Here is a 26,885-nt window from a genome sequence, read left to right on the forward strand (position 1 = left end):
TTATGTCTCTGTCTCTCTGTGTCTCTTGTGAATAAATAAATAAAATCTTAAATTAAAAAAAAAAAGAAACGCTGAACTTAATGACAGGTTTGGAAAACCTCAAGCATTCACATGCCTTTTTTTTTATACAAATGATGTGTAAATGCTAAACTAAGTAAAAATAAGCAGAGATTCTTTCTCTCTAAGTTAATATGAAAAGTTAAAGCCATACCTCATCCATAATCAGAGATGTTATATGTAAATAAATAAAAATGCTGAAATATTTAAATTGCCTCAAGCCATTCAGTTGTTATGCAGAATGGCTGTGAAGATGGTTTTTCAACATATTATAGCAAAGAAGGAAGGGGAGGAGGAGCAGTGATGTTTCTATAACCAGACCTGCACTTCCCCCAGCACCTCAGGTGCTAAAGAAAGAAGAGAAAGAACAAGAAGAAGGGAAGGACCTCCTGGTATTGCAGGGGCTGCTGTGGACGGCTGAGGACAAAGAAGGGGCCATAGAACAGAGAGGTGCCACAGGGCTGTCCCATGTTTGTGCATATTTCCAAGCTAGGAGAGCACCTGCTTTGACCTCCACTGCCAGAGTTTTCTTTGCATTTGACCCATAATAGATGTTCAAAAAATTGCTCCTTTCCTGATACTTGAGAGAAGAAAGGTAAAAACCAATACTAGAAGTGTTCATAGAATTCTGAAGGTCTACACTGATTTTGTGATTCAACATGCTCCTTATTCATTTTTGGTTACTGGCTTTACTCCCCTCACATATTGTCTAAGATAGAAAAGAATCAGGAAGAAAACAGACTGCAATTTAACAAATATTATACACTCTTGCTGGTTAATATAGATTTTATATTCAGCAAATAATTCATAAAGTTGGATTGCATAGGTTATTCTATGATGTGTGTTTCTGTGTGTAATTTAAGGGTCTATGATGGTGGAATGGATAGAAGAGCCCTGAGTATTAGCATAAGCCCTAGGTATTAGCATATGCATCCTCCTTCTTCACTCCCCGCCCCCCATTTAAACAGTCAACATCAACTCTATTCTTTTTTTTCTAAGACAGAAAGAGCATGCATGAGCAGGGGATGGGGGCCGGGGGTGGGGGGGGGCGTGTAGGCAGAAGGAGAGGGAATCTCAAGCAGACTTGTGCTGAGTGTGGAGCCTGACTCGAGGCGCTCAATCTCATAACCCTAAGATCATGATCTGAGCCAAAAATCAAGAGTCCGATTGCTTAACCAATTGAGCCACCCAAGCATCCTGACATCAGTTCTACAACTTAAATGCCTTTAATCTATGCCCACCTCTCTATTTTCCCTCTCACCACACCAGATAGACTTTTACCTGGATAATGTCACCTGCATGACATGAGCTGGGCTCCGCAGTCTCTAGCTTCTTCACAACACTACCTCCAGAGTTAGCTATCTGAAGAGAAGGTCCCCCTCACTGCGAACAAGCAGAAGCTGAGACTTACTCATAAGGCCTGGCCTCAAACTCCATTTCTTGCCTCACATTCCTCCATGCTCTGTCACGATGCCTGGATTCTAACTACATTCAGGAACTGTTGGGTCTCTGGATAATTACGGCACCTTCACATTCCCTGCACTAGATCTAGAGATGGAAGGCTCTTAGTCCTTCTGGCTTCTGTGCTAATATCACTTCCTTTGCAGGCTTTTTCTGACCACAGAGTCAGAACAAGTCATTTTCTCCCTTTTGCTCCCATACTACTTGTCTAGCACTATGTTGATGCATTTGTCAAACCGGATCATGTTCACCTGCATACACATCTGCTTCTCTGTTTAGTTGGGGCTTAGGAGGACACTGACAGTCTATTCTTTATTTTTTGTATCTCTGAGCACAGAACATTCAGATATTCATTAGAGAACTTAGCATAGAGTCTTACACATGACAGGTACTCCAGGAGGTTTGTTGTTTTATTTTATTGAGCAACTCTGTGCACTTCCAGAGCTGCATGAGGGCTATAGGTTGGTTTGGTACAGCAGACCTGGATCTTGCACTGTGAGTAAATAGATACTGGGTAGGTGTAAGGCAGGAAAAAAAAATCTGAGAAATCTTTATGCTGTTTTCACAATTTGCATGTATGGCATTTGCAAACAGATTTTGGCAGCTTCAAGTTCCTCTGTCCAGGGAAATTAGATTAAAAAGTCAAAGTTTATTACAGAATTTCATGGTTAGCTTAAGCACCTTTAATAAATCCTTGGGCAAAACAGCTACATTCCCCACTGGAGAAAAGCATAGTGCAACTAGAGCAATGATTATTTTATCTAACTCATTCAACCGTGTGTGAAAGAACCCCACAAAACTTAAACAGAGCATTATGGTACAATTCCTGTGTTATTTTTGTTCCTTAAAGATTTATTATTATTTTTTTTTAGAGAGGAGAGGTGAGGAGGAGCAGAGAAAGAGGGAGAGAGAATCCAAGCAGACTGCGCTGAGCCCAGAGCCCACTCAGGGCTCGATCTCCTGACCCTCTGAGATCAAGACCTGAGCCGAAACCAAGAGTCAGGCACCTTAACTGACTGAGCCATGCAGGCGCCTCCAATTCCTGGGCTTTTACAGCTTGAGAAGAAATATACTGGGAGAAAGGGCTGCCAGGTAACCATTTAGGGTCTTGTAGGAAGAGCACGGGTGTATGTATGGGCTTTTGAATTGAAGACCTAGGTTGGAATCCTGCCTCCATCTCTTACTAGTCTCAAGACTTCAGGCAACTTAAAGAAATGGCTTCTGCCTCAGAGCTGGAAAACCAACAGTAACAACAGGTTAGGATAAGAAACAGTATAGTGCTCAGCACAGAATCTGGCATATTTTAGGAGCTCAGGATGCCTTCATTTCTTTGGGTCTCAATTTCTACCTGTGTTTAAAACATAGGATTTTTTTTTTTTTTTTTTTTTTACCCTTACCTATGTGATGATCACAAGGCTCTTTCCAGTTCTGGAATCTCATCATCCTTTCATCTTTAGAGGTGCAAATGGTACTGAGAATCTTTGCATTAAAAGTTGCTGCATTCTGATGAGTGTACCTCTTTTTTTTAATTTCCTCAGGTTTAATTTTCCTTTTATCGAGCTTCTTTGTGATGGACAATTAAGTCATTAATTGCCAAACGCTCTTCTTTTCTAATATACACGTTGGAAACTATGCATTTCCTCATAAAGCACTGCTTTAGCTGAACCAAGCACATTTAGATATGTTGTTCTCATTTTAGTTGGTTAAGAATATTTTAAAATTTCCCTTGTGATATTTCTTCTTTCACCCATGGTTATTTAGAACTCTGCTGCTTAACTTCCACATATTTGGAGTTTCTGCAGTTATCTTTATCTTCTGGTGATTTTTTATTTTTATTTTTAATTCCACTGAGGTCAGGGCCCACATTTACTGTAATTTCAATCCTTGGAAATTTGTTGACTTGTGTTATTACCTACCATGTGGACGAATCACACATTATCCTTTAGCAAATATTCTATATGTAACTGAAAAGAGCTATATTCTGTAGTTATTGGTTGTAACAACTACAATATAAATGTCAGTTAGGTCATTGTGGGTCCTATCTGTCAGATCCATGTACTTACTGATTGTTTCCTGCTCGTTAACTCAAATCCCCAAAAGGAGTTTATAAGTCTCCAACTATTTATCTTTCAGTTCTGTCAAGCTTTTCTTTCTTTTATTTTTTTTGCAACCCAAGCTTTTCTTTCTATACAGGCATACCTTACCGTATCACACTTTGCAGAAAATTGTGTTTTCTATAAATTGAAGGTTTAGGGCAACCCTGCATTAAACAAGTCTCTTGGCACACTTTTTCTAATGGCATTTGCTCGCTTTTTGTGACTCTGTGTCACATTTTGGTTAGTTCTTGAAATATTTCAAAATTTTTCATTACTGTATTTGTTAGGATGATCTGTTATCTTACTACTCTAATTGTTTTGGGGGGGCCACAAACCCTACCCATCGAGGACAGTTAATTCAGTTGGTAAGTGTTGTGTGTCTTCCAACTGCTCTACCAATAGGCCGTTCTCTGTCCCTCCCTGTCCTTGGGTCTCCCTATTCTCTGAGACACGATAATATTGAAATGAGGCTGATTAATATCTTTGCCGTGGCCTCCAGGTGTTCAAGTGAAAACGAGCGAGTCACATGTCTCTCACTTTAAATCAAAAGCTAATGATTAAGCTTAGTGAGGGATGCATGCCAAAAGCTAGGCCTCTTGGACCAGTTAGTCAAATAGTGAATACAAAGGAAAAAAGTTCTGGAAGGAAAGTAAAGGTGCTACCTGAGTGAACACATGAGTGATAAAAAATGGTAAGACTTATTGTTGACAGGGAGAATGCCTCTCTGGATAGAAGATCACACTGGCCACAGCATTCCCCCAACCCAGAGCCCAATCCAGTGCAAGGCCCTAAGTCTCTTCGATTCTGCGAAGGCTGAGAGAGGTGAAGCAGCTCAGAAGGAAAATCTGAAGCTAAGCAGAGGGTGGTTCATGAGGTTTAGGGAGAGAGGCCATCTCTGTAACGGGAGAGTACAAGGTGAAGAAGCATGTGCTCATGTACAAGTTCTAGCAAGTTACCCAGAAGATCTGGGCAAGATAATTAACAAGGGTGGCTACACTAAAGCAGACCTTCAGTGTAGACAAAACAGTGTCTCTTGGAAGAAGATGCCATCTGGGCCTTTCATAGCTGGAGAGAAGTTAGTGGCTGGCTTCAGAGAAAGGACAGGCTCATTCTCTTGTTAGGGGCTAATAGAGCTGGTGACTTGAAGTTGAGGCCAGTGCTCATTTATGATTTCAAAAATCCTAGGGCCCTCAAGGATTGTGCTAAATCTATTCTGCCTGTGTTCTGTCAATGGAACAACCAAGCCTGGATGACAGCACATCAGTTAACAACATGGTTTACTGAATAAGCCCACCATTAAGACCTATTGCTCAGAAAGATTTCTTTGAAAATTTGACTGTTCACTGATCATCCACCTGGTCACCCAAGAGCTCTGATGGAGGCGGACAATGAGATTAATGTGATTTTCCTGCCTGCTAACACAAGCATTCTGCAGCCTGTGGATCAAGGGGTCATTTCAACTTTCAGGTCTTATTAAAGAAATACATTTTATAAAGCTGTAGGTGGAATAGACAGTGATTCTTCTGGTGGGTCTGGTAAAGTAAATTGAAAGCTTTCTGGAAAGGATTCATGGTTCTAGGTGCCACTAAGAATATTTGTGATTCATGGAAAAATGAAATATAAGTGTATATATAAATAAAATAACACTAATAGGAATTTGGAAGAAGTGATTCCAATCCTCATGGATGACTTTGAGAGGTTCAAGACTTCAGTGGAGGAAGTCACTACAGATGTGGTAGAAAGAGCAAGAAATACAGAGTTAGAGCCTGAAGAAGATAGAACTGAAGTGCTTTAAGGCCATGATAAAATTTGAACAGATGACAAGTTGCTTCTTATCGATGGGCAAAAAAGGTAGTTTCCTGAGATGGAATCTTCTGGTGAAGATTCTGTGAAGATTACTGAAATGACAACAAAAAGTTTAGAATAGGGCATAAAGTAAGTTGGTGAAGCACTGGCAGGGTTTGAGAGGATTAACTCCATTTTTTTTTTTTAAAGATTTTATGTATTCATGAAAGACAAAGAGAGAGAGAGAGAGTGAGGCAGAGACACAGGCAGAGGGAGAAGCAGGCTCCATGCAGGGAGCCTGATGTAGGACTCGATACCGGGACTCCAGGATCATTCCCTGAGCCGAAGGCAGACGCTCAACTGCTGAGCCACCTCGGCTGCCCCAATATATTGCTTTGTATGAAGGAATACTTTGGTAAATGAATATTTTTTTTTTTTTAAATCAGTTTTACTTTAGCTCCAATTTTCAACAAGTTGTACTGGTGTAGAATGCTATCAAACAGCACCAGCAAAAAGATTATGACTTGGTGAAAGCTCAGATTTTGGTTAGCATTTTTTAGCAATAAAATTTTTTTTAAGTTATTACATTGTGGGTTTTTTTAGATTGAATGCCATTATTAATAGATCACAATAAGAAGCTTTTGCACAGCAAAAGAAACAGTCAACAAAACTCAAAGACAACCTACAGAATGGGAGAAGATATTTGCAAATGACATATCAGATAAAGGGCTAGTTTCCAAGATCTATAAAGAACTTATTAAACTCAACACCAAAGAAAGAAACAATCCAATCATGAAATGGGCAAAAGACATGAAGAGAAATCTCACAGAGGAAGACATGGACATGGCCAACATGCACATGAGAAAATGCTCTGCATCACTTGCCATCAGGGAAATACAAATCAAAACCACAATGAGATACCACCTCACCCCGTGAGAATGGGGAAAATTAACAAGGCAGGAAACCCCAAATGTTGGAGAGGATGTGGAGAAAGGGGAACCCTCCTGCACTGTTGGTGGGAATGTGACCTGGTGCAGCCACTCTGGAAAACTGTGTGGAGGTTCCTCAAAGAGTTGGTTATAAATATAGGAATATTATAGCTTTTGTTTTTTCTGAGTGAGTGAGAATATGAGTGTGGGGGGAGGGGCAGAGCAAGAGGAAGAGAGAACCTGACATGGGCCTGATGTGGGGCTTAATTCCACAACCCTGACATCATGATCTGAGCTGAAATCAAGAGTTAGATGCCTCACCGACTTAGCCACCCAGGCACCCCTATTATATCTTCTCAATGAGTTGAACTTTTTATCATTATGAAATGTCCCTTTATCTTCTTAGCTTAAAGCTTACTGTGTGGCATTGATAAAACTTTCTTTTGGTTAGTGCACAGCACATATTTGAATTGTATTTTTTTTTTTAATTTTTATTTATTTATGATAGTCATACACAGAGAGAGAGAGAGAGAGAGAGAGATTGAGGCAGAGACACAGGCAGAGGGAGAAGCAGGCTCCATGCACCGGGAGCCCGATGTGGGATTCGATCCCGGGTCTCTAGGATCGCGCCCTGGGCCAAAGGCAGGCGCCAAACCGCTGCACCACCCAGGGATCCCTGAATTGTATTTTATTTGGAGTGTTTAGTCTGTTTACATTTAATGAAATAGTTGGGTTGAAGGCTATCATCTTTCTGTTTATTGTACCCATTCTTTATTCTTCTTTTCCAGTCTTCTTTTAAAGGAGTTATTCTATTGATTTCCTTGCATGGAATTTGTATATCATTTTGCAGCCTTGTGTAGTGGTTCTTGTACATATAGGTATAATATTCATCCTTGACTTATTACAAATCAACTTTCATTTTTACTTTTATCACTTCCCAAATAATGCAAGACCACCTTCAAAAGTGGTTAGACTACATTTGTCCCTTTTGCCCTTTGAGCAAAAATTTTGGTCTTACCTCTCCTTCCTTATAAGTTACAGTCTCTACACAGCATTATTACTGTTGCTTAACACTCAATAGCCTTTCACCTTATCCTTTTCAGTGCTCTTGATTTCTTCTTATGTATTCAATTTTCTCTCTGTGGTCATTTTCTCTAAGGCTTTTGAAACCATCTTCTAGTTTTTCTTCAAATGTGGATGAGCTGATGACAAAGTCTTTCTGTTTTTGTCTGGAAACATCTTTGTTTCAGTTTTGCTTTTGCAGGATACTTCCACTAGGTAGACCAATCTAACTCGGCTGTTTTTTTTTTTTTTTTTAGTTTTAGCTCCTTAAAGATGTCATTTAATTGTCTTTTGACAATTCTCTGATGGGCTTTAAGGTTTTTTTTTTTTTTTTTTTTTTTGCTTTTAAGTAGCTTACTGCAAAGTGCTCAGGTGCAATTGTTTTGCTTGGGGTTTACTGACTCCTTGAACCTGTGCGAGTTGATGTCTCCAAATAGTTTTTGGAAAATTTTCACTTGTTATTTCTTTCATGTCCTGTTTCTTTTTCTGGAACTCCAATTATACTTATGTGAGATGATTTGTGCCTCACCTATTGCTTCTGCTTCATTCTGTCTTCTCTACTCTTTAAAGAAAATCTGTGCTTCAATTTGGATTTTTTTTATTTTATTTTACTTATTTGAGAGCGAGCGAGCAAGAGAGAACACAAGTAGGGTGGAGGGCCAGAGGCAGAGGGAGGGAGAAGTACACTCCTTGCTGAGCAGGGAGCCAGACATGGGGCTTGATGCCAGGAACCTGAGATCATGACCTGGGCTGAAGGCAGATGCTTAATTGACTGAGCCATTGCAGGCACCCCCAATTTGGATATTTTTTTTATTGACATCCCTTTGGGTTCGCTAATCTAGTCATCTACTGTATTGAGTCTACTATTAAGCCTATCAATTAAGTTTTAACTTTCAGATACTGTATATTTTAATTCTAAAATATCCATCTGATTCTTTTGTATTTTTATAGATTCCATTTCTTAGTTGAAATTATCAATCTTCTCATTTATTTTACCTATCTTTTTCTCTATTTTCATTAATATTTCAAATAGTTATTTAAGAGCTTTTCCCTGCCAACTCTATCATCTTGGTCATCTTGTTTTGTTGATCATTTCCTTTGCTGTACAAAACCTTTTTATTTTGGTATAGTACCAACAGTTTATTTTTGATTTTGTTTTCCTTGCCTGAGGGGACATATCTAGAAAAAATGTTGCTAAGTTTGATGTCCAAAAGATTACTGCGTATGTTTCTTCTAGGAGTTTTAGGGTTTCAGGCCTCACTGTAGGTCTTTTTTTTTTTTTTTTCACTTTTTTTTTTTCACTGTAGGTCTTTAATCCATTTTGATGTTTTTGTGTATGGTGTAAAGAAGACTGTTCAGTTTTCCAGGCACCATTTGTTGAAGAGACCATCATTTCCCCATTGTATATTCTTGGCTCCTTTGTCATAGATTAATTGACTATATAAGTGTGGTTTATTTTTGGGTTCTCTATTCCATTTATCTATGTGTCTATTTTTGTCTGGGCATTGTATTTATAAGAACATATTTATAAGTCCCTCTTCTTATGTTAGACTGGCAAGGTAAAAGGCTAATGAATTAGTTTCATCAGTATTTGAATTGGGTAACACCTAGGTTGTAGTTTTAGTTGAATTAAAATGTGTCAGTGGCACAGTTTGAATACTCATGTTTTAGGTTTTAGTGGACTCTGTCTCCTAAACACCAAGAGATTGTGGAAGAAGACTTCCCACTGCTTTTCCATCCTACCTACCCACTGATCAGCACGTGTCTCATGGAGAAGACTGCTGAGACTTTGGGGCTCCTCCGTGTATAAAACCAGCTCACCAAGAAAGGGCTTTTCTCTCCGGAAATTAGCTTGCCTAATCATCTATGTCTTCATAGCTCTATTACCTCTCTATAAATAGAATGTTTATAGTTTTTTAAGTTGTTGAAATTCTACTCAGAAGCATAAGTCCTTTGGATTACAGTTTTCAAAGAACATTTTTTCTTACCAGGTTACACAAAGATTGATTGCTCTTTCACTTTCCTTTCTCTATAACTCTTTTTACCATAATTTCTTTTACCACACAAAACATATCATACCATATGAACTGTGAAACAGTGGCTTAAACATATATATAATTAGCACAAATGAATGAAAGGGCTTTCTTGGATTCTACCAAAACAATTGTCTTTTCAATAATAATTTTCAGTGTTTGCCCACTGTAACATTCCTTTGGTGATGATGAGGCAATTTACCACTGGAACCTAATTGGAACCTATTTTAGAGCTACTGAGTTAGTTGATTTCAAATGGACAAGCTTAATTTTATAGAGTCTTAAGGTTTTAGATGAATTTTTATTTAATGTTTTAAAGAAAGGACTTAAAAAACTTAGATTCATTTTAATGATTTTCCAGTTCAAATCAATGACTGTTTTTCTATTTTTAATACATTTTGGTTAGTAAACCAACACATACAAGTATGAGAACTAAATCATATAAAAACCCTAATATTTTATTAAAGTACACACCAAGACTAAGCACTTGTATTATTTTTTCATGTTTAATTTAGTATACCTAAAATGGTAAATCAATCATCTGCTGGAATGTGGATATTTTTCGAAGCTAAACTGTCATAAGAACACATTTTGTCAAATTCAATAATTTCTGAACTCTCACTGTACAGTTTTCCCTAACTGAAAATCACTTCAACCAAACTGAATTTGAACCATTAAGGCAGCATAATTTAATTTTGAAGGCAAGTGGGGACACAGGTGATAAAGAACTGATTTTATGCTTTAGGTTTCATTCAATAGTGTCCCTCAGGGATGTACAAATATGGAAGTGTTTCATTTTTACCAGTAACAACTATGGACCTTGCTTTGTTTCATCTTAACTTCCCTGCTTAGTGGTAAAAGTTAAAAAATTTCTCAATAATGGATAGATTTCTCAGTCCAACTCTTTCTGTTTTCATATTTCTGGCTTGAAATTTAGCTCAGTTGAAAATGTCTCTGAGCTCCCTTCTTCCCACTTTGTGCATCGTCTACAGTGCAGCTGCCAGGAGCTGCCTGTGGCAGGCAAGAGTGTGTCCTGCTCTCTGTTCTCTGTCTGGACCATCTGGACCACTGATGATGTGAATGCAGGGGTGAGGGATGGAAGTCTGGTTTGGCGTCCCCTTACACTCAGGTAAGAATGATGGCAGTAGTCCCATTCTTTTGGTCTCAGCTGCTTCTCTATCCAATGCTAACAAATTATGTCTGTGTATATATGGTATCCTAAAGAAGATGCTGTATGGGCTGTGGCTTCCTGAGACTTCTAGGAGTTGACAAAGCATACCACAGGCAGCATTCTCTTTAAGAGATAGGGAATGACCCTTTGAATGTGAAGTTCTGGAATCTCCTCTTACCTGGTATCTCCTCTTACCTTCCAGTAGCACCCAGAACTCCCTGAACTGGCTCCCCGCATGGGCCTGGGGTGACCCCCCTCAGGTAGTCTGCCAGTACCTTTCCTCCAGTAAATCTCTACATCATCCACTCTGGAGTGGGGCAATGTAGTGAGATGCTGTTTGCATCCCCCACGGCTCCTACATACTTGGGGGACAGCTCCCCTAATTCTATAAGGAAGCTTTTCAAACTCCCAGTTCTTCAAGCCAGGAGAGCGGCTGCTTTATACCAACTTGGGCCAAGAGACAGGACTTCACCTAAGGTTCAGGGTTAATGCTCAGATATCACAAGCAATTCTTTTTGGGTTCTTCAAATTTGGAAGGATGATAAGAAAACCCTCTCCATAAACACACATCATGAAGAGGGACGGGGATGAGAGAACTCTGCTCTCTTCAAAAGACAATATTCCTCTCCCACTTCATAAGGAATTTTCATGGATTAAGTGGATAGGACAGGTTGATGGGGAAGATTCTGTTAACCTTTCCATACTTTGGTGGGGAGGGACTGAGGCAGTTCTCTGCGATAATGACTCTGTACTCAACTGTAAGCTGTCTTCTTGTTAAGGGCAGTCCTGGTCAAAATCCTTCCTTGGGTGCAGATGAAGGTCTAAATAAATTCCAGCAAATTCCTATCTAGCAAATGAATATACACTCCATATTTTACAATGTTTGTAAAGAATATACTCAAAACCCCTTTAATATTTGACTTTAATATCTGATGGTGTGAATCAAGTCTTAGTGTTTTCTATATGTGGACTATCATCATCAATTTCAAAGGGAAAATATCCAATATCACAGAAATGTCCATTATGAGTAAAAACATTTTATTCTCATTTTAAAATAATTTAAATCACAACATACTAATAACTAATGGTTGTGTAGCCCTTTATAAAGAACTCATATCACATCTGGCTCCTATAAACCTCTGATATTCATTCAACATTTACTTATATTATTTCCCCATTTTATGGAGGTGATAATTAAAGCATGGTGAGGCTAGTTAACCTCCCTGTCAGAACCAGGGCTCCAATTCAGGTTGTGAAATAAAACTTCTGGGTTTTTCCTCACTGTGGGTGCCTTACCTACAAAAAAATGATGTTTGTTTTCTCAGTATGACCTGTCTCCTGAGTTAATTCTCTGAGGGTGGAACTGGACCTGCGTATAGGCACCTTACTCCATTCTATCCTTGGGATCAAAGACCAGTGCACAGACAGCTGTATGAGACAGCAATCCTGGATGGGTGGGCACAGCCCGTGTGATGCCAGGGCCTTGGGCCATATCCCAAAGCACAACTTGTAGGAAAGGAAGTTGGAAAGAGCCAAGCACATGTAACATTTAAATCCAAGTTCCCTCTGGGCCTCAGTTCTCTGGGTACTTAATTCATTTGTACCTAATGTAGAGTTAATACTTGTAAAGCCTTTGAAAATACAAAAACTTTCATTCAGCAGTAGTGAATTTCCTTGCCAAAAACGTTAGCATTAGGGAAAATAATATGCCATGCTTTGCATCCACAGGGGTCATCACAACTTCTAGAAGTACCACAATGGAGCACCGGGCGAGGAAAGTGGAACTCAGAAGGGACACCTAGACACCTGCTGCTGCCATAGTTACAAGCAAAAAAGGCTGGAAAAGAGGTACCATTTCCCATAAGCTGTGAGGTAAGTCTTGCCTGATTTAGGATCACTGGGGTGAAGAATCCTAGGTGTCTCCACAGAAAACATGGTTGCCCTGGGTTTCACATGTTTTAGGGAGCAGGCGGAGGGATAAATCATTTGTTTACACTTAGTGAGGTTGTCTCTGATGTTCTAGTACTTAACCTTTACTCTCAGAATCTGCTGAAATCTTCAGTCTTTACTCACTCCCTTACCAATACATTTTAGAATTAATGGCTATGACTCATTTTTGTTAGTTTCAGTAGAACATGCCTCAGGGGGATAAAATGAGGGAGAATGTCTCTCCCATTCCTGAATTTCTGAGGCTGGATCAGGATAGAGCTGTGGAGAGCATTACAACTGGGACTCCCCAGGCCACACCTCCCAAATGTGGCTTTCCAAGCATCAGGGAACCCGGTCTCACTTCTCTTCCACAGTCTGAATCTCTTCTGCTACCCCTCTACCAGACTGCTTTGTATTCTCTCCTTTGATGACAACTTTCTTGGTGATGCACCCATTACAATTTGGGCCAGGTGATTTCATCTTTAGATAGCTGTTACCTCTCATCACTGTTATCCTTCAAAACTAATACTTACTGTGGACTGTGGAGGTGAGACTCTGCAAAAGTGCTCTGGAGTTTTATTTCATCTTCAAAATGACCCCAGGAGCTAGATGACTATCATCATCATCTTTAGTTCACAGATCAAGAGACTGAGACTTAGGGTAATAAAGAAACTCCTCCACTGTCACGCAGCTATGCAATGTCAGAACCCAGGGATCTGTGATCTCAAAAGCAGTGAATGCTGTATCTTCCAATTTCTTCACCTAGTGCTGAGCCTGTCTCCATGTACTTTCCATCTGTTGGGCCCTGTTCTGTCCTCTGAAGATCCACATAAAAAGTCTTAATTCCCCTGCCATAGAACCTCAGATATCTAACATGGCTTTCAGGACTTTCTGTTCTGTACAGACCCTAGGACACAGTTTTTACATGCCCATTCTTCAATCCTCCAAGCCATGTGTTTTTGTTGGGCTTCCAACCTTATTAGCATTCTAAGGAGGCTCCATGTTCTGCCCTCTAACCTATACCTGGCAGCCATGGTAGGCCTTAAAATACATCAGATCACTTCAGTCCTCTGCTCAAAACACTCTGGCTTCTCAGGTCATTGAAATCAAAATCTATGGCCTCTTCACCCCTCTTGCTCCTACTGTTCCCTGTACATGCCAACCATGGTCCCAACTCCTCTCTCTGGAATGTTCTGATCTGGAAATCTACCTGGTCCTTTCTTATCCCTCTTCTTAGCTCCCCTCATGGATATTCCTTACCTTATCAGTAAGGCCTTCTCCAACTACTCTATTGAAAATAACAACTCTCTCTCCTCATGGGTGTTCCCTCTTCTCCCTCTTTTTTGTATTCTTTTCCATGGTACTTGTGACTTTGCTTATTTCCTTCATTTCTGCCTGCCCTCTCCCTTTGACCCTACTGAAGAATGCGAACAAGCTCTAAAGGGCAGGGGTTTTATCTTCTTAATTCAAATCTAAGGTTAAGTCCTAAGTGGCACACAAAATAACCATTTCGTATGGGTCAACCTACCATAACCCCAGCACTAAGTGCAATTCCTGGCACAGCAGCATTTAATAAGTAGTTGGCAAATAAGTGAATAATTCATATACTGATACTAAAAATGTTACAGAGCTTTTATGCACTTTATTATCCTCAGTAAGAACTTCCCTATCAACTGGTCAGATTTCTGATAGCATCTGTCTTCCTAATCCTAGGTGGAGCTGAATATAAATAGATACACAAATAAATATGAAAAACTCTTGTTGCTACATTAAGCCAACTTAGCTTTTAATGGTATGATAATTTCTTCGAAGCATTCACTAGTAATTTTAACACTCATCTATCAGCCTCAGAACACCCTGTGTTGAGAGGAGCAACTTCCTTATCCATTGCTAGAATCTTTTTGGATTCAGGGTAAGGTTCTTTCTTAAGCTAAATTAAGGCAGTGATGTTACACAATCACCTGCTATAGAATGACCTACTTTTCTTACTATCACTGCGTTTACATAGAAAAGTGGATATTCTTTCAAAAACAATGTTTCACTTGAAAAATTTGTTAATTTGTAGCTTTTAATGAAAGCCTAGCTGAAAATCACTCCAAAGATACATTTTTTTTTCTTCCTTTTCTATTGGTGGACTTGACCTCATATATTGGTTTACTTTAACCATGTTTCAGTCAGTGTGTTACAAAATTGCCAAAATCCCTAGTGTCAAGACATGGATACACTATGATGGAACATGTTACACAGGGTAGGGACTCTATGCTGACACGGTCATCCTTCCTGCAGATCACAAGGTGTTGCGGCAATGGTTGTCAAACCCCAGTCATCCCTTCGATTACCACTTCAAATTATTCACCGTTAATTTGCAGTGCTTCTTATGGAAAGCTGAAGGTTTTGTTCTCACACATTGAGGGCAAGGAGACAGTTGAAAGGTTTTAAATAGACACAGAAAAGCCAGTAGTTTTTCCTCATTCAAAATAATTAAAAGTCCCTTAAAAAATCACAAATCAACAACAATTCTCACAGTCATCTACAATTTCATATAAAGCATTAGTTTTTTTATACCCACAACAAAACATGGACCTGCAGAAGTTTTCAAACAATCCTCCAGCAGCTTCATGCGAGTCTTCTGGAGCTCTGGGCTGTCCCATTCATCTTCATCAATGCCCCAGTAGAGATCTATGACCTGGGAACCAACAGATGAGGCAGCGTTAATTTATCTGCAGGAAAACTTCATTTACCTGTGGGCTTTATTCTTTTTTACAACGTTAAGCTGATGTGACTTTTAACTTTTCTCTTTGCAACATGTTTTCCCTTGAGAGGGAAAATTATGTTTAAGATCTCTTCAAATCTATTTTTTTTATCTCATGATAGGCTAGGAATGAACATTATAATTTCTTTTGTTCCTTATTATACTGTTGACATGGCCCCAGAGAAAATGAAATGTTAAATGTCAGAGGCTTTGCAGGGCAGGCTTTCATTACATTGAAACGGTAACAGGATTTCAAAAAAAAAAAGTGTTTGGAAGCACCTGGGATATGGTTATCACATTATTTGAGACAAAAAGTGTATGATATTACTGTGTATCTTAATATGAGGTGGGAAAATGACAACAGCCATTAACATATACCGACCTAACGGGAAACATGGAACTTTCTTGCAAAAAATTTAAAACCTAAAACAATCTTGTTATGATGCTTTATCCCACGGGGATTTTGTTTATGTCTCTTTCATCCGAAAGCAGTTTGGCTTTCATCAATATATGCCTGAAAACCATGTATTGGAAACAATGAAAGGTGGCATGCTTTAATGAGAAGTGAGGATAATAGGATCTTCTATCTCCTTACTTCAAAGACTATGAGGGAAGATTCTGAGAGTCTGTAAAGACATTTAGAAGCACACTCTTTGAAAAATCTGCTGTGAAGAGCAATGTGTGTTTCATTCCCTTTACTCAAGGCTGTTCTGCATAAGGTAAATGTTTCCGATTATAGCTTTGAAGATTTCCTTTGTTTCCCACAAGCAGAAAAAGAACCTCTCCCTACTGGCTGTTTGGCATTCAGTGAGATGCAAGCACAGAGCATGCGTCCAGTAATTGTGCCCCAAGCAGATCTCAGGGACTTTGTTTACTTCTCATCTCTTGGCCATGGCCCTGCAGGGGTGTGTTTGTATCAGATCTCTGTCAATCTGAGTTTGAATTTTTAGATGGCTGATAAAGATAGAAGTCTCATCTCCCAATATATCCCCTCTGCCTCTCTTCTCCACACTTCTACCCTGGAAGAAGCGGTCACTTTTCTATTTGTAGCATTCCAGCTGTTTGTTCATTACATCCTAGATTAAATTCATAGGTGATCAGGATGGTTTGAAAGTTATTTAGCTAAATTTAGGGGGGCAGATGAAATGAGGACCCCTACCATTCCACCATCCTGCCTCCCTCAAGATCTAAGTTACATAATAAATGAAACTATTACATATTTTTTTTTGGGGGGAGAGGTTCTTCCCTTTGATCTACCTTATAAAGTTTAATCACAATATCAAGGAACAGACCACCTGAGATGATAACTTCAGTGTCCCAAATGAAAGCCTGTAGCTGTGGCTATTTAAAATTAAATAGAAATTAAAATTAATCCAAATACTCCATAGCCACATGTGGCTGCTGACTCTCATGTTGGAAAGCACAGATACAGACCACTTCACCATCACAGAAACTTTAATTTGATAGAACTGCAAATTACTGAGATTATTAGAACAAGACATTTTTGATCATCTACTAATAAATTGCCAAAAACACAAACCTGCAATGTGAGTGCTAACTCTTAGCTGTGCCATGCATGGACTGACAATCATTCACAGAGCCTATTGTCCATCCTTTTGGCTGACACTGTTTGAACATATCTAAAGACATACCTGAGGAAAGGTCTGATTCAGAACCAATGAAGAGAAACAAATGGTAAATATAAAGGCTAATATAACAAAAGCTATAAATATATACCAGCTCTTCTTTCCTCTTTAAATTACCTAAAATTATATAAAATAATTATAACAATATAATTAGATTCAAAACATATATAGAGGTTATATATATAGCAATAGCACAAAAAGGGCAGAGAGCTCTAAAGGAGTAATCCTTCTATAGCTCACTAGAATTAAGTTGGTATAAATTATAAGTAGATTCTAATACGATGTGTCTTAAGATAACTATGAAGCAATAACTCAAATATAGTGAAAAAGTATTAAAGGAATTAACATAAAGCAAAAAAGTAAAAGAAATAGAGGAACACAAAAGATATAGGAGAGAAAAGAAGTCAAATAACAGATATAATCCAAACTATATTAAGTGTGAATGTATCAATCCAATCAGTGGCATAGATTGTCAGACTAGATCAAAAACAAGATGCAGCTATATGCAGTCTATAGGCAAGACACTTTTTTTTAAATTAATTTTTATTGGTGAAGACACTTTGGATTCAAAGGGATGGAAAAGATATATATCATGCAAGCAGTAACCATAAGAAAGCTCACATGACTACTGATCTCAGACAAGAGATTTTAAAACAAAATGTAACTAGAGATAAAGAGGGACATTTTATAATGATAAAAGAGTCAATCCATCAGGAAGATATAACAATTATAAATGTAATACAACTAATAGCTGAAAAATATATTAAGTACAACAGACAGAAGTGAAGGGAAAAACAGACAATTCAACTATAATAGTTGGAGCCTTAAATATTTCACATTCAATAAAGAGAAGAATGAATAGGAAGGTCAATTAAAAAGTAGAAGACTGGAACAATATTATAAACTAACTAGATATAATATTTATAGAGGCGTCTACCAACAATAGTATATACATTCTTAAGTAAACATAAAACCTTGGCCAGGAGAGGACATTTATTAGATCATAAAACAACCCTCAGTAAACTAAGATGGATTTAAATGATATAAAGTATGTTCTCTGAACATAAGGCAATGACATTAAAAATCAGCATTACAGAAATTCGGGAAATTCATAAATATATGGAAATCAATATTCTCCTAACCAAGGAGTCAAAGAAGAAATCACAAGGGAAATTTAAAAAATACTTTGAGACAAAGACACAAGATACCAAAACTTACAGGATGCAGTTACAATAGTACTTAAAATACTTTGAGACAAAGACACAAGATACCAAAACTTACAGGATGCAGTTACAATAGTACTTAAATTTTAGCTATAACACCTATATTAAAAAGATCTCAAACCAATAATCTACCTTAAAACAACAGAGGTTGAGGAAGACAAAAGGAAATGAAAAAAAAAAAACATTCCATGGTCATGAATTGGAAGAATAAATATTGTTAAAATGTCTAGTTATACAAAACAATCAATAAATTCAGTGCAATCCCTGTCAAAATACCATCAACTTTTTTCACAGAGGTGGAATAAATAATCCTATGGAATCAGAAAAGATCCCAAATATGAGAGGAATTTTGAAGAAGAAAACCAAAGCCAGTGGCATTACAAGTCTTACAATGTCAGACTTCCAACTATATTACAAAGCTGTAATCATCAGAAAAGTATGGTACTAGCATAAAAACAGACATCTATATCAATGGAACAGAATAGAGAACCCAGAAATGGACCCTCAACTCTGTGGTCAATTATTTTTCGACAAAGCAGGAAAGAATACCCAGGAGAAAAAAAGTCTCTTCAACAAATGATGTTGGGAAAATTGGACAGCCACATGTAGAGGAATGAAACTGGACCATTTTCTTATACTATACACAAAGATAAACTCAAAATGGATGAAAGACTTAAATGTGAGACAGAAATTGATCAAAATCCTAGAGGAGAACACAGACAGAAACTTCTTGCTAGACATGACTCCAAAGGCAAGGGAGTCCAAAAGCAAAAATGACCTATTGAGACTTCATCAAGATAAAAAGCTTTTGCACAGCAAATGACATAGTCAACAAAACTAAAAGGCAACCAATGGAATAGAAGATAATTTGCAAATGACATATCAGATAATTGCAAATGACATCAGATAAAAGGCTAGCATCCAAGATCTATAAAGAACTTAAACTCAACACACAAAAACCAAATAATCCAGTCAAGAAATGGGCAGAAGACATGAACAGACATTTCTCTGAAGAAGTCATACAAATGGCCAAGACACATGAAAAAATGCTCCACATAACTCGGCATCAGGGAAATACAAATCAAAACCACAATGAGATAGTACCTTACATCAGTCAGAATGGCTAAAATTAACAAGTCAGGAAACAACAAATGTTGGCAAGGATGTGGAGAAAGGGGAACTCTCTTACTGTTGGTGGGGATGCAAACTGGTGCAGCCACTCTGGAAAAGCAGTATGGAGGTTCCTCAAGAAATTAAAAATAGAGCTACCTACCCTAAGACCCAGTGATTGCACTACTAGGTATCTATCCCAAAGATATAAATGTAGTGACCTGAAGGGGCACCTATGCCCCAACATTCATAGCAGCAATGTCCATAATAGCCAGACTGGAAAGAGCCAAGATGTCCATCAACAGAGGAATGGATAAAGAGAATGTGAGATACACACACACACACACACACACACACACACACACACACACACACACACACACACACAGGAATACTTATTATTGAGCCATCAGAAAGGATGAAATCTTACCATTTACACTGATGTTGATAGAACTGGAGGGTATTATGCTGAGCAAAATAAGTCAATTAGAGAAAGAGACAATTATCATATGGTTTCACTCATATGAAGAATATAAGAAATAGCAGAAAGAATCATAGGGGAAAGGAGGGAAACAGAATGGGAAGAAATCAGAGGGAAACAAAACATGAGACTATTTACTATGGGAAAGAAACCGAGGCTTGCTAGAGGGGAGGCAGGATAGAGTAACTGGGTGATGGATACATTGGAGGGCATGTGATGTGATGAGCACTGTGTGTTATATGCAACTGATGAACTACTGAACTCTACATCTGAAGCTAATGATGTTCTATATGTTGGCTAATTAATTTTAAATAAAAAGACAATAGAGAAAGAAGAGCAAGCCAAGGCTAGCTGAAGGAAACAATAGATAATGGACATTATTGAACAGAGAAACCAATGGTAAAAAATAGTGAAAGGGATTAGAGGGGAAAGGAGAGAAAATGAGTGGTAAATATCAGAGAGGGAGTCAAAACATGAGAGACTCCTGACTCTGGGAAACGAACAAGGGGTAGTGGAAGGGGAGGTGGGTGGGAGGATGGGGTGAATGGGTGACGGGCACTGAGTGGGGCACTTGACGGGATGAGCACTGGGTGTTATATGTTGGCAAATTGAACTCCAATAAAAAAAAATATACAAAAAACATCCCCCAGAAGTTAAAAAAAAAGGACAAAAATCAATGAAACCAAGTTGGTTATTTGAAGAGAAGAAAATGGACATAACTTTAGCTGTATTAAAAAAAATGAGAAGGGACCCCTGAGTAGCTCAGCAGTTGAGTGTCTGCCTTCAGCTCAGGTTGTGATCCCAGAGTCCAGGATCAAATCCCACACTGGGCTCCTTGCGGGGAGCCTGCTTCTCCCTCTGCCTATGTCTCTGCCTCTCTCTCTCTCTGTGTCTCTCATGAGTAAATAAATAAAATCTTTAAAAAAATGAGAAGACTCAAATTACCAAAATCATAAGTGAAAGAGAGGCCATTACTACTGATGTGGCAGGAATAAGGGATTATTAGAGAATACTATGAACAACTATATGCCAATAAATTAGATTACTTAAGTTGAAATGGACAAATATCTAAAGAGAGACAAGTCACAAAAATAGACTCAAGACAAAGCCAAAAATGTCAACAGAAATGTGGAAAGAGATTAAATAGTGATTTAAAAGAAAAGCATGGGTCCAGATGGAGGCACTGGTGAATTCCACCAATTCTTTACAGTCTTCCAAAAATTAGGAGAGAATACTTCCCAACTAACTCTATGAGACCAGTATGATCCTAGTACCAATGGCAGACAAAAATATAAGGAAATTACAGAGCAATAGCTCATGAATATAAAACAAAAGGGGAGGATACTAGAACACTCAAGTGTATTCAGGAATACTTGAACACCTAATCCAGCAGCATATAAAACATATTATACAACACAACCAGGTAGTATTTATCCCAGGAATGCAAGGTTGGCCTAGCATCAGAAAATTAACTAATGTAATGCACTATGTATCAATAGAATAAGGGCAAAAGCAAAATGGTAAATCTTAAAGGAGATAGAAAAAACATTCAAGACCCTTTTATGATGAAAACACAAACCAAGAATAGAAATTAATTTCCTCAACCTGAATAAAGGGCATACCTGAAAAAACTACATCTAACAGAATACTTAATAAAAAATGAAAGCTTTTCCCTTAAGATTAAGGAACAAGAAGAGGCTATTCATTCTCACCACTTCTATTCAACACTGTACTGGAGTTCCAGCTGGGGAAATTGGGCAAGAAAAAGAAACAAAATGCATCCAGATAGTAAAGGAAGAAGTAGATCTATCTTTATTCATAGATGATACAATCTTATATATTAAAAATCCTGAGAAAACCACTAAAAAGGGATCCCTGAGTGGCTCAGCGGTTTAGCACCCGCCTTTGGCCCAGGGTGTGATCCTGGAGTCCCAGGATCAAGTCCCATATTGGGCTCCCTGCATGGAGCCTGCTTCTCCCTGTGTCTCTGCCTCTCTCTCTCTCTCTCTCTCTCTCTCTCTCTCTCTCTCTCTGTGTGTCTCTCATGAATAAATAAATAAAATCTTAAAAAAAAAGAAAACCACTAAAAAATGTTGGAACTAGGGGTACCCAGGTGGTTCAGTCTGTCAAGCATCTGACTCTGGGTTTTGGCTCAGGTGATCATTTCAGGGTTGTGAAACTGAGCTCTGTGTTGGGCTCCATGCCCAGCATGGGGTCTTCTTGGGATTCTTTCCCTCTTCCTCTTCCCTCCACCTCTGTCACTCCTCCCCAACACCCTCCATGACCCTGCTGCATGTGTGCTCTCATTCTCTCTAAAATAAATAAAGTCTTAAAATGTTGGAACTAATAATGAGTTGAGCAAAGTTGTAGGATACAAGATCAATATACAAAAAACAAATATACTTATGCACACTAGGAATGAACAATTCAATTTAAAAGACCATCAACAAGAATAAAAAGCTTAAGAACAGATTAAGCAAAAGAAACGTAAAACTTATACTCTTGTAATTACAAAGCACTATTGAAAGAAATTAAAGATAACCTGAGTTAAACTGGAAGACATCCCAAGTAAATGAACTGGGAGAATCAAGATGGCAATACTACCCAAATTAATCTTTAGATTCAGTGCAGTCATTATAAAACTCCCAAGTGGCTTACTTACAGAAATTGACAAATTGATCCTAAAAGAGACCTAGGATAGCTAAAACAATCTTGTAAAAGAAGAACAAATTTGCAGGACTCTCACTTCCAGATTCAAACTCACTACAAAGGTACAATAGGTAGTATGGTACTGGCCTAAGGATATTCAATGGAGTAAAACTGAGAATCCAGAAGTATATCCTCATACTTATGGGGAACAGATTTCAACATGGTGCCAAAAGAATTCAATGAGGAATGAATTGTCTTTTCAACAAAATGGCAGGGGAACAACTGGATATCCCCATGCAAAAGAATGTAGTTAGACACTCGACCTCACGCCATTCACAAAAATTAACTTGAAACAGATTAGAGATACAAATTGAAGAGTTAAAACAATGAAAATAGTTTTATAGAAAACATAGGTGTAAATTTTTGTGAACCTGGATTTGACAATGGTTTCTTAGATATGACAGCAAAGTACAAGTAACCAAAGATAAAAAAGAGATAGATTGGACTTCCTCAAAATTGAAGTTTTGGGCTTTGCTTCAAAAGACACTATTAAGAAAGTAAAAAGAGCGCCCTATTTGATAATGGAATTGCATCTAGAATACATAAGGAACTCCTACAACTCAATAGGATGACAACCTGATTGAAAATGGACAAAGAATCTGAGTAGACATTTCTCCACGGAACATGTACAGATTGCCAATAAATATATGAAAAGATGCTGAAGGTCATTAATCATCAGGGAAATGTGAATCAACCACAAGGAGATAATACTTCATACTCACTACGATGGCTGTTGTAAACAAGATTGATAACAAGTGTTAATGAAAATGTGGAGCAATGTCATAACATTGCTGGTGGGAATATAGAATGCAGCCATTTTGGAAAAAAGCCTGGTAGTTTCTCAAATGGTTAAACAGTTGTCACATGACCTAGCAGTTCTCCTAGATAAATGAAAGCATATGTCCACATGGGAACTTGCACACGAATGTTCATAGCCACATTATTCATAACAGCTAAAGGGTGGAAATAGTTCAAATGTTCATCAAGGGATCAATGAATAAATATAATGCAGAATATCTATAAATGGAATATATTCAGCAATAAAAAGTAGTGAAATACTGATATTACAACATGGATGGAACATGTTGTTCATCCAGACTTGAAAACGTTGTTCTAAGTAAAAGAAGCTAGTCACAAAGGAATATGTTGTGTGATGCCATTTATGTGAAGTGTCTAGAACATGCAAATCATACATTTTATTTAATTTATATATATATATATTTGAAAGGTCTTATTTATTCATGAGAGACAGAGAGAGAGGCAGAGACACAGGCAGAGGGAGAAGCAGGCTCCATGCAGGGAGCCCGACGTGGGACACGATCCCAGGACTCTGGGATCAGCCCTGAGTCGAAGGCAGACGCTCAATCACTGAACCACCCAGGCATCCCACAAATCATACACTTTAAATGGGAGAATTCTGTGCATGTGGATTACATTGCAATGACACTTTGTACCTCTATTTAGTCTTGTGATTTTCTATAGGTCTTACATCCCCTCGTCACAGTATAATTGAGTGCAAGAACAGATGTTTAAATCAAGCACCTGGCATTTTAAGAGTAAACAATTAGATCTAACCAAATATATATGGAACAAATGACGAAGGTAAAAATCAAAACAAGGCTTTCACTTATGTTTTTAAATAGAAGCCTAAGGGTCACATGATTTATTTGCCACCAATGGAAGTCTTTTGCAATAGTGTTTGCATCTGTTATTTAAAGTCTGGCCACCCTGGCCCTCATCCAGGCCTTTCTAATTCCATGTCTCCTTCCTTTGGTCACTTTCTTTGAATGTTCTCTAGCTTCCAGCTTTCCTCCCTTAAATTATTCTTTCTCAAATGTCTTTATGGGCAGAAAATGATGAAAAAAGATAAAATCAAGCAACCATGAAGGCAGAGAGGAAATAAATTAATGAAATATCTAACTTATGCCTCACAAAACACCATTTTGGCCAAGCAAATCTACCATATATCCGTGTGATCAATAGCTGGCAAAAAGCGGGTGGAATCCAAAGTGCTCAACAAGACAAGATTTATTATATACTTACAAAAATTAAGTTTAGCTTTTAGCCTAATGTCCAGGCACTGCAGACACTGAATCTAATTTACTATTTATTGGAATACTAACTTGTTGACAGCACATTTTATGTGCCTTTACTTATTTCATCATTAGGTATAAACACTCAGAAAAGTAATTCGATTTTATCTTTTTTTTTTTTAACTTAAAACCATTGAACTTGCTTTAAAATATTCTTAGGGAGGCTAATTTATCATGATTTTCGTGTGCTGAATAAGTCTGAAAACAAAAAGCCAGCAAATAAAAGCCGTAACAAATTTTGCCACTTGAATCAGACATAGCCATTTAAATACCAAGATTACCAAACAAACAATAAAACAACCTGTAAGAAACATATAATGACCTCATGATTTACCCAGAAAAAGGTCAAATCTGAATTCATAACAGCTCTGCACTATCATTTCTTCAGAAAGAGCTTTTAAGTGTTTTCCAAAATATTTTCCTTCTCAATTTTCCCATGCTATAATAAGACACTACCTGAATGCAAAGCAAAAATGGAACTACACAGATGACATGACAGATTTTGTTTTTGAATAAACGAAGTACTGAAATGAAGGCTGTTTCTCAAAGTTATTCCAGAGGGAGGTTACAGGTCTGTTTGAAGGATTTTGTCACTGCCCTATAATTTCCTCTGCAGGAATTATCTCATTCTGTATTAAAAAAAAAAAAAAAAAAAAAAAACCTCTTGTCACTGTATTGTTAGGTTTGTTTTTATTAAAAATGGTATTTTCCCAGCCTACTGGTTTTTATGTAGATAAGATATAGCTTCGAAAAGACCTTTAGTGCTTTTAAAAAAAATCACACCTATTCTTAAAGGAATTCACATCTACCACCACTAAAAATATTCAAAAGAACACATAACAGGTCAGAAAGTTTTGAAGGAGGGCAACATTACTGTGCTGTGGACATAAATTTCAAGGTCAATACAGCATTCCTTTGGTTTTTATTTAGTTGTGTCCTGTTACTAGAATGTTCTAGTAAACAGGGAGGAGTCTTTAACTTCAGACTAGGTTCCCTAGATACCGTTTACCAGTGGCGAGTAATGGTGTATAGGTATGTAATTCTTGCTATGTTTAGAACGACTTCCCTGAGATGCAGGGGATACAACAACAACAACCCCTCTTTAGCTCCTCATCATCCATGGGCACACTTTTACGAGAACTATAGCAAATACTGACATTAGGTCACCTTGTGATTATTATCTTGGTCATGAGACACAGGACTAAGATATACAGGAACATGACTAAGATGGGACTCTTCCGGGAAAGTCAGGTGCTAAATCAAGCCCTGGGAGGATGGGCTGGCCCAAATGGTCATTCACAATCACCAGAAAGAGGGTCCAACACTCTGATGTAGGAGGATGCTTCACCCAAAGCCTCATGAGATGATTAAATGCTCACCCATGAGGCCTCTGCATCTTGGGAGACTTAGCCTCTGGACAGCCCTAAAAATTATAATGTGATAGTAAAGAAAAATAAACCATAGATGATGGCAAGACCTCTGACTTTCTAGGCCTAATGGCCATGCAGGCAGAGAGAAGGCAGCAGGACTTCTGTTGGGGGCAGAGAAAGAGCCACGAGCCAGAAGCCACTGTGGGTGCATCTGTGTTGAGTATAAGCTGGAGAAGCTCATTCCAGAAACCAAGAGTAGCTGCAGGCTGCATACGGGAACCCGCTTTCTTCAGTGGCAGCACACCAACCACAAAGTATGTGCCTGAGTGAAAAACCCAAAGTTGGCTCTGTCCCCATCACTGGAATTTCAGCAACCAAGGTTTCGGAAGGCCCCCCGAGTGCACCTGTGCCCGCCTTTCTACTGTGACTCCCTACGGTAGCTTCTCGCTTCTCTCCTTGCCCCTTCCTTTTTTTTTTTTCCCCTTTTATTTATTTATTTATTTTTATTTTTTTTTTCCTTGCCCCTTCCACTCCGTTCACTATACTGAGGCAGATCTGATCACCAGAGCTGAGACTTCCTCTTCCTCTACCAGACACGACACAGAGTCACTTATGACTCTACTTAAACTTATGAAGTAGTCACATAAGTTTACGTCACTCCTTAAACTTATAAAGTAGATTAGGAATATTTTCTCTGTCATGTAAATGAAAGAGAAAGTGACTTGTCCCAGGTCCCAGAGGTAGCAAGCAGGAGAGGTGGGATTTGACCCTGGGCTACTAACTTTATGGTGCTTCCTGAAATACACGCTATCGGCCTGAAGGCAGGATCCAGGATCTCTGACCTACTTTAGGAGACCCCCATGAACTAGTCCTTACCTAACTCCCCGACCTCATTTCATGTCATGTTCTCCCTCACTGTTCATGCTCTAGCTACATATATACTCTTCACACATGTGTTTGAACAAGTGTGTAAATATA

The 26,885-nt window shown here is 38.3% G+C and overlaps 1 protein-coding gene across 2 annotated transcripts in view; it reads right to left on the reverse strand.

The window, feature by feature from the left end:
* The window catches only part of NWD2 (NACHT and WD repeat domain containing 2), a 174,787-nt gene that overhangs the window by 75,238 nt on the left and 72,664 nt on the right, over positions 1-26,885 (reverse strand). The window contains exon 3 of one of the 2 annotated variants that reach the window (XM_041752107.1): positions 15,093-15,209. In XM_041752107.1, coding sequence (XP_041608041.1) covers positions 15,093-15,209 — 117 coding nt within the window. The remainder of the gene's footprint in view (positions 1-15,092; positions 15,210-26,885) is intronic. The other variant, XM_041752108.1, reaches the window with a different exon arrangement.

The sequence above is a fragment of the Vulpes lagopus genome, chromosome 4 (genome assembly GCF_018345385.1).
Source record: "Vulpes lagopus strain Blue_001 chromosome 4, ASM1834538v1, whole genome shotgun sequence".
Classification (NCBI taxonomy): Eukaryota; Metazoa; Chordata; class Mammalia; order Carnivora; family Canidae; genus Vulpes; species Vulpes lagopus.